The sequence below is a fragment of the Dreissena polymorpha genome, chromosome 2 (genome assembly GCF_020536995.1).
Source record: "Dreissena polymorpha isolate Duluth1 chromosome 2, UMN_Dpol_1.0, whole genome shotgun sequence".
Classification (NCBI taxonomy): domain Eukaryota; kingdom Metazoa; phylum Mollusca; class Bivalvia; order Myida; family Dreissenidae; genus Dreissena; species Dreissena polymorpha.
Window position 1 is genome coordinate 116,391,766 of NC_068356.1, and position 8,609 is coordinate 116,400,374.

The window sequence follows — 8,609 nt, forward strand, 5'->3', positions numbered from 1 at the left end:
GTTTATTCAAACCGTAGCTCTTGATTTTAGGTATATACTTGCCGTCATGCCACACACGTGCATGTTAAGCATTCATAATGACATGCCCTACATAATTTAAAAAGTATCGTTTCAGTTCAACTTCAACTTCAATGGGATACTCTTCAACGCCACGGTGGACATCTACTGAAGAGGGTTAAAATCTGTACATGGTAGAGTGCGTGAATGCATCAAGCACGGATAAAATGGCTCTAAAGCCAACTTGTATAATACACTGTACAAAAAGATGTCTCATGTTCTAGGCGCTGTGTTGGATACACTGGACTGCTGACTTGAACGCGTCCAGGCTAGGGGCTGTAACGACTGAGGTAGGTAGAAGGTTCCAGGATGGTATTGTTCTTGGGAAAAAGGAGTGCTGGTAGACGTTCACTCTGCAATGTGGTTGTAGAAGCTTCAGGCTGTTGCGTTGTCTGGTAGGTCTAATAAATGCTGGGGTTGGGATGTATGTGACAGGAACAGCGATAAGACCATTAATGACTCTGAAGAGGAGGACTAAATCAAAGTACTGCCGGCGTTGTTGGAGAGACGGCCACTGGAGAGGTGAAAGAATGGATGTGACACTGTCTGACTGGTGTGGATTAAAAGGTTTATTGGCGACAAATCTTGCAGCGTTGCGTTGTATTTGTTCAATCTGTTTAATCTGTGTTTGTTGTTGTGGATTCTATATTGGTGCCGAGTATTCTAATTTAGGTCGAACAAGAGTCACATATGCCCTTTCTTTTACTGGTTGTGGACATTTATTCAAGTTGCGTTTGATGAATCCCAGAGTTTGTGAAGCTTTCTTGGTCATAATATCGATATGAGTGTTGAATTTCAGATTATCACAAAGTTCGCCTCCTAAGTAAGGGTGATGTTAAACAGTTTCGAGGGTTTCGTCATTCATAGTATAGCTATAAGGTCTTTTCTTAGTGGAGTTGGAGATATTCCTTATGGCGCATTTTTTAACATTAAACTCCGTCTGCCAAGATTTGCTCCAATGTATGAGAGTGTCGAGGTCCTGTTGTAGAAGTTGCTGATCAGAGTTAGAGTTAATCGGGCGATAAAGAACGCAATCATCCGCGAAGAGACGTATGGTTGAAGAGATGTTGTCAGAGATGTCATTGGTGTACAGAAGAAATAGGCAAGGCCCGAGGACAGTTCTTTACACATCTGACCAAGGGTGTTACACCGTTTACAGTCGTCTCGAGACTCATCAACTGAGCGATGCCCTTGAGGTCGATTTCCGTTGCACATGGAGCACATACGGGCGTCAGAAGAATAGTTTTTTGCATTTATATGTCGAAAGTCCTGTCAAATACAAGCACTCACTCCTATTTGTCTTTGGGTTATTGTTTGTATGATAATGATGTTGAAAGGATGATGATTTGGTTGATTATGATGATGAGTATTTAATAGTATTTAATAGTATTTTGAGAATAGAGAATAATAAATTTACTCATAACAATGAGTAATGTATTTTTCGCTTAATATAAGCAACTCTCGTAGAGTCACAAAATATAACAACAGAACTTTCCAAATTATACAATCGTTTCAAAATGCAACGCTTTATAATTTTAAGGTTTTTAAATCGTCAAAAGATGCCTATAATGGGATTTTTGAGCATGGTAAATGTTCAGCGATCGTAATAGAAATCTACGCGTTGTGTAGGTTCGTACCTTTATCTGACTTTTCAAAAACTAACGTACAATAACAAGTATATAAATATGACGTCAAATAAAACGTTAACGATTGCGGCGACGTAGTGTGTGCGACGACGCGCCAAAATCCTAACAGTTCAGTTTTACTATTTCCTCACAAATATCATAACTACAGCGAAAATTTGCGAATCTGAAACATTTTTGTCAGTTAACCAAAACGTAAAAAGGTCCCTGTAAAGGACTGTTTCGAGAAACTAAACTCTATAAAATATTTACCCCCGGAAACCCGATATGCTGTGAGAAGTTCGATGTGCTAGGAAAAGTTGCCGATATATTTCGATGGATTTCGGTAGGGTAAGTAAATCCAGTTCAATAATTGTTTAAAGGCCTTTTTGAATTAAAATATATTTTGGTGTATGCAAAGGAGGTAAAATAATGGGGTGATTTTAGCAGTATCGCTTTAAAACATGACTTAAAAAGGCAAAGACATTATGCTGATTAAGAAAGAATGTAATTCTTACGCGTAGTATATCTGAGTTTATGATGATGGATAAGTGTGCGTACGCATGCCGATGGCAATAATGTAGTGACGTCACGGGATGTATACTACGTTTATATGGCGAATATCAGGTTACTGCCCTATGTTTGTGTATCAGATGAGGCTTAGAATCAGAGTGGTGAGGTTTGCAAGCCGATTTTTTAGGGGGCAAGCCTGGTATGTTACACATAGGGCAGTAATCTGGTTTTCTGTTAACCATACATCTACCTCCCCATTTTTAAGAAATCATGAAAAAAAAACGCTTCTACGCTGGCTTTTTTAGCGGTGATGAACAGGGGATAGATCGTTCGCAAGTAAACTGATGGGGCGTTAGTGATACAAATATAAACTGGTGTTCAAAACGGCATGCTACGTCTGATTGTTCTATGTTTTCGTCCGAAATGTTGAAAGGTTTGACATTTACCATATATATTAGACTTTATCCTTACGCGCAGGATGATAACTGATGTATATATTGAACCTCGGTATAAATTCTGAAGATGCATTATCAATAATATAAAGGTTATTGATGACTTTATTCGCAAGTGCAAAATTGTTTACGATTAACACGGACCCGCATACACTGACCCATTCTTAGACTCAAGAATAAAGAATAGAATTAGAACCAAGAACAATACACCCAGCCTTTAAATATATACAGGCTACCACTAGTGATTATGTCATTAACAAAATGTTCTGAATGTTGAATGATGAAGATAGGGGAGGTTAATGTCAAGTTTGAATCAATCTAAAGGAATTCTTGAATTTTCCAATTTAAAGAATATCCTTTTTTCTTCGACGTAAGTCTAAGAATTGCTTGGTGAATACGGGCCACGGTTTGTTGTATGTGTATTTTAAGGTCATAAATAAAGTTCCAGTCCCATATAGATGCCGGATCAACGCGGATCAAATCCGGCACGATCCAGAACTGGAACCATGTAGCCGCCGTGTTGGTCCTTGTTGGTCCTTGAACGTCCGGGAATATCATTCAGGCTCCGGCGTCCGGGAGGCCGTTTTGGGAAGTTCAAATCTGCCGTGTTGATTCGTTACGATGGCAGCATCCGGCATGATCCGGAATGGTCCGTGCAACTGCCGTATAGAGTAGACAGTCATTTTTGTGCCATTGTTGTCCGTGTGCGTCATTTACAGTCCGAAAACAAATTTCAGTGAAACACGTTTGTAATTATATAGTATTACTTATATAGAGAATAGGTAGTTAGTGTGCTGTAAAGGAATAATGTTTACCGTGTACGGCGTTGGAATTTATCCGGTAATCCGAGTTCGATTAACAATTCCCAATAACAACACTAACCATCTATTATGTTTATATTGATACTTCCATTCCATTCCATGTGATTTTATGCTTTATTTCAAGCTTTTCATGTCAGTGATAAAACTTATAACTTATAACTTCTATTAAACTATAAAGCAAGCGTCATCAGTTAGTTCCGGCATGAGACCTTTATAATACACAACTGACGTGTCAACTAACCATATATCACTTAGTTTACACCACACCCATTTTACAAATCACATCAGTAATATAAATTTATGCTCACACTTCATACGTATGTGCCAATCCATCACGCTATGAGACCCCGAAATCACAAGGTTCTGCAGTAGGAAGTTCAGCCATGTATTTTGTTTCCAAGCCTCTCTTCTTGTCTAACAGTCCTGACACTCTCGTACCAGGTCTTCAACATAGACCCGGGCTCCAGATTAACCTGTGCTGCTTTTGTATTCCAGAGGCCCGTTTTGTTCTTGCTCTTCGTGCACAACATACGGTTTTCCTTGAGCCAAACGGTAATGTCGAACTCCTTTTAATTTGAAAAGACAAGGACATCTTCTTTTTCTTTTAGCGTCAGTTTTCGTGGGTGGTGCTGATGCTTGTAGATCTAATTGTGAAGCTGATGGTTATCTTGATCGGGACCTCGAGTTTGTTTCTTTTTGTTTCTTCAGTTCTTTATCGGTAGCGGATGATGCTCGGAACTATCGTTTTGGAACAGACCCACTTTACAGCACGTTACGTAATCTTATTGAAAATTGATGAAATCGTCGTGTTTGTCCGGGTCAACGAAAATTAACCTTTTATATTTTATTTTTTTTTGGTCCTGGGAAAATATCTTGTTTGGTCCGTATCGCTTCCGTGATTATCCGTGATTATTCGTGTCGTTTTCGTGGAGGTTTGGTTAATGTAGAAAACGTGTTGGCCTGTGTTTATCCGGAGCTATCCGTATTTCTGCCGTGTTGGTCCGGGACGGTCCGTGTTGGCGCCGTCTTGTGTGCGTGTTGCTGTCGGGACTGTCCGTGTGGGTCCGTATGGAGGTCATGTTGTCACCGGGGGGGGGGGGGGGTTCTTGGGAAGACCGTCAATCCTCAAAAAGGCTCAAAACTCCACGGACCGTCCCGGTTCATGATCCGGGCCTGCCGTGTTCATCCGGGCTTACTCAGTATATGGAACTGGAGATTAAGATTTTCTGAACAGTTTTCATGGAAAGGTGTACTAAAGAACCATCATAGTTTACCTTGCATGAACGCCCGGATGCTTCCAACAGGCAATCGCCATATAGACTTGTTAAGTGTTTTCATATGTTTAAAAAATCCTGATTTTTAGCTCGGCTGTTTTCGGAGAAAACCCGATGTATTGTCATAGCCAGCTCGTCGACCGCCGTCCGCCGTCCGCGTCGTGCTAAAACCTTAACATTTTGTTAAGGTTTTGAACATTGTAGCTCAAATCAAAGAGCTTCAACCTACAACTTTGAAACTTCATATTCGTCGCTGTCGTTCACAAACTTCGTAGCTCCAAAATGTTCAAAATATTTGTTTCGTCTTTTCCGAATATATGAAGTCTGGCGCGTGTTTTGTGCTATATCTCGTAGCTCTACGCCAATCAGAGCCCTTGAAAAAGCCACGTGACGAAATGTTGTAGAGTGATTGTTGGCTTTTTTCCCGGCGAAAAGTCGTAGCGACGCCATTTCACCTATAGGTACGTCGTTTCGTTTGGACAAATTTGACAAAAACGTTTTTATAAAAATTTTTTATTTGCAACTACGAGGTTTCCTATAAAAAAATGAGACGGTTTTTTCTTTCTCCTGAAAAGTTGGCATTTTGAAGCTACGAGGTTTGAGAACGACAGCGACGATATGTAGCTGCACCTTGATGAGTTCTACACGCCACACCCATTTTTGGGTCACTAGGTCAAAGGTCAAGGGCACTGTGACATCTAAACAAAAAACTGACAAGCTTTCGTTTATTCACAACTGCAACCGCAGCCGAGCGGTGCTCTTGTTTAACTTTGTTACATTTGCGTATCCGCACGAGCGTTTGTCGTTTCTGTTATATATAATACCTTTACGAGGGTTATTTTGTCAAACTCTGTATTTTTGTCAATATTCGTTGTTGAAAAGTCAAACCATACACAATAGGTGTACATTTAACAATCTGAAACCCCTGGGGTAAGCTCGGGGGGGGGGGTCTCGGGGGGGGGGGGGGTCTCGGGGGGGGGGGGGGTCTCGGGGGGGGGGGGGGCAAATTTATGATACTGCTGCCTGTGCCTTGAATCAAGTGAGATTTATATCGTTCAAATAAAATATGTCACCTTTAATCTGATTTAGTATGTCATGCAAACTTGCCGATGAACTAACTTTAACGAATGGAAATTCATTCGTTAGCCATTAAATTAAAGTAGCGGAACATTTTTGTTGCAAAATTCGTAAAATTGTTAATTCTGGTTTTATGAAACTAACATCTATTCCATGGAAAAGAGACTCATCCATCGTTGGTGCATATTTATCTCGTAGTTACGTCCTGTTTTTTTGGAATGTCTTTTAATTGTACGTGGTATTGGGAAATAGAAGAACGCGAAAAGAGCCAGACCAAGTATACACGTGTATATATACATGTTTAAGGCGACTTACTTGATGACGAGGACGTTGCCATTAGTGATGAAGCACTCGTACTTGACACTTTTGGTTTGGGTGGTGTAGATAGGTCCCAGGTGGGTGGAGTTGATCACCAGCTCGCCGCGTCTACTGCTGTACCACGTGCCCGTCCACGCGTCCGGAAACGAACAGATGGATATACCTGGAATGTCATGACTCACATTTTAATTTTAACCTAAAAAAGAAAGCTTTAATGTGTCGCTTGGACCCCTTCCACCAGCAGTATTGCGCTACTGAGCTAATGCAGACACAAACATAGTCTCTATAAAACATTCTTTTTGGTGGCTAATTTTAGGAAATTTAAAAATAATGTGGCGAATTATCAAATGTAGCAAAAATTAACGCAAACGTTTAAGTTATTTTATTGACTTAAGCAAAAACTGAGCGAAAACTCAACATGGAAAACGTTAAAAAACAACACACAAACAAATAAGAGTCTGCGCAATAAGTTAGGGTCGTTCGGGCTGGCTACAGGACATTAACAACTTTTCGCGCCTCATTCTGCGCTTTCCGTTCGCCTTTGATTTTATCGAAATCGGAATCAACATCGTTTTGTTTCGCTCGCACACCCAACGCTATTACCGGTTTGTCGAACAACTAATTAATTTGCTTGAATAATTATTGGTGTTCAGAGACATGTCGTGAGACATTTTAAATGATAGGTATTCAGAAGTCATTAATAAAAATAATTGACGTAAAGAGCCGGGTTTTAAATATTTATTGTTCATTATATGAGTATGCCGTAAGCCTTATCCATTTTTATTGGTGACACCTTAAAACAAGTCCAGTATTATTGGGATTTACGTATCGGTGAATCCCCGGAGGAATCGGCTTAATTAGAAAACATTTTTCAAAAAAATCCTAATTTACTATTCATAGCAAGTATATATTTAATTGCCCGTCGAAGTCGATTGCTATGTTTCAACCAGACTTGTTTAGTTGACAATTTAATCGCGATAGAAACTAATGCGCTTCGCTGCATAGAACTACGAAATAAGGATCGTTAAAGCAAATCTTTTAACGGGCAGCGTTATTGTTCATGTATTTAAAAAAATGGATTTTCTATAATATCTTAGGGAATTATCTCTCATTATGACTTTTGGTATCAAACGTTGTGGTGTGTCATATTTTGAAATAAATAAATATATATATGTTGAAAGAACAAACAATCGTACTTTTAACCTCAACATACTGACATAATGACAGAAGAACTGATTCTAAAACTGTATATTCTGTGCATATTTTGTCTTCCATATGATAGAGTAGAAACAACGCACTGGCACAAGTTAATGGTAGGTTTTCTAAGACATTATTATGCGCTTTAATATATTTGATTATTTCGAAACTGAGCAGAAATATCTTTAATGTTATCTCGCTCATGTTTGGGGCCAAAATCCGTTGAAAAACTGATCAATTTGTTGCGATCTAACATACTTATACGTCAACACGCTTAGTCAATGCACTCGAATACATTAATTGTCTAAATGAGTTGGCAATTCATTATAACTCCATAAACGCCTTGTGTAATTATGTTTACATGTCCTCGCGTGCCTTGATAATTCCTGAAAATATTATAGCTTTTGCACAAACACATGAATGTCGCCTTTCGCCATGACATGTTAAGCGTTCGCGACGTTCACTTGTGTACGCAAACTATTTTCATATATATGTATATATTTATGTATTGCATACAAAGTTATTTGTATCGCCATTGGGTAAATAAGTTAAGTGTTCAAGGAAAGCACGATTTGTCATAGTAATCTTAGAAAGTTTGTTAGGATTAATATTAGGATTAATATGTAATACTATTTTATTATTTTACACGTATTCAATATATAGTTGATGTAATTTTTTGTTGCATGTACATTTATTGTTCGCCATTAAAACAATAATGGAAATTCCATGTAACATATCAGTGTATGTAACCTATGCTTAATAATTCCTATTCGGTCCTTGAATCCTCTTCCGAAGCAACTTTATTCTGGTCATAGATGACAACCGTCTGTGAAAATTCCACTTCGCTTGAAAGCGGCACCGTGCAGTAACATGTGTTCATTTTGTTAAAGAGTATGTGCGAATTACTAGCACGTTATAAATTATCTGCACATATGCAATACCAATGCAGCGACATGTCATATTGGTTGACACAAACAGTATTGTTTAACCACGAATGCATATTTTGATTTAGGAATGGAACGCTTCGGTATTCTAAAGTATGAAGGATAGGCGAGTTGATAATTCAACAGTATATATTTTTTCATTAATTCCTATTTTTAATTCATTATACACAATAAAAAAACTATTCCTCTAATAAAATACAACAACATATGTACAATACAGCCTTCAATTTTGTTACAATATACATGACCATTGAATATGTTATCAATATATTTAAACGACCAAGTCCGTCAAATGATAATCGACCGACCTTAGATACTTCAAGACTCGAATGAT

The 8,609-nt window shown here is 38.6% G+C and overlaps 1 protein-coding gene across 1 annotated transcript in view; it reads right to left on the reverse strand.

Moving 5' to 3' along the window:
• The window catches only part of LOC127870011 (uncharacterized), a 30,201-nt gene extending 21,910 nt beyond the window's left edge, over positions 1-8,291 (reverse strand). The window contains exons 1-2 of the mRNA XM_052412674.1: positions 8,273-8,291; positions 6,132-6,297 (exon numbers count right to left, since the gene is read on the reverse strand). Coding sequence (XP_052268634.1) covers positions 6,132-6,297; positions 8,273-8,291 — 185 coding nt within the window. The remainder of the gene's footprint in view (positions 1-6,131; positions 6,298-8,272) is intronic.
• Between the last annotated feature and the right edge of the window lie 318 nt (positions 8,292-8,609).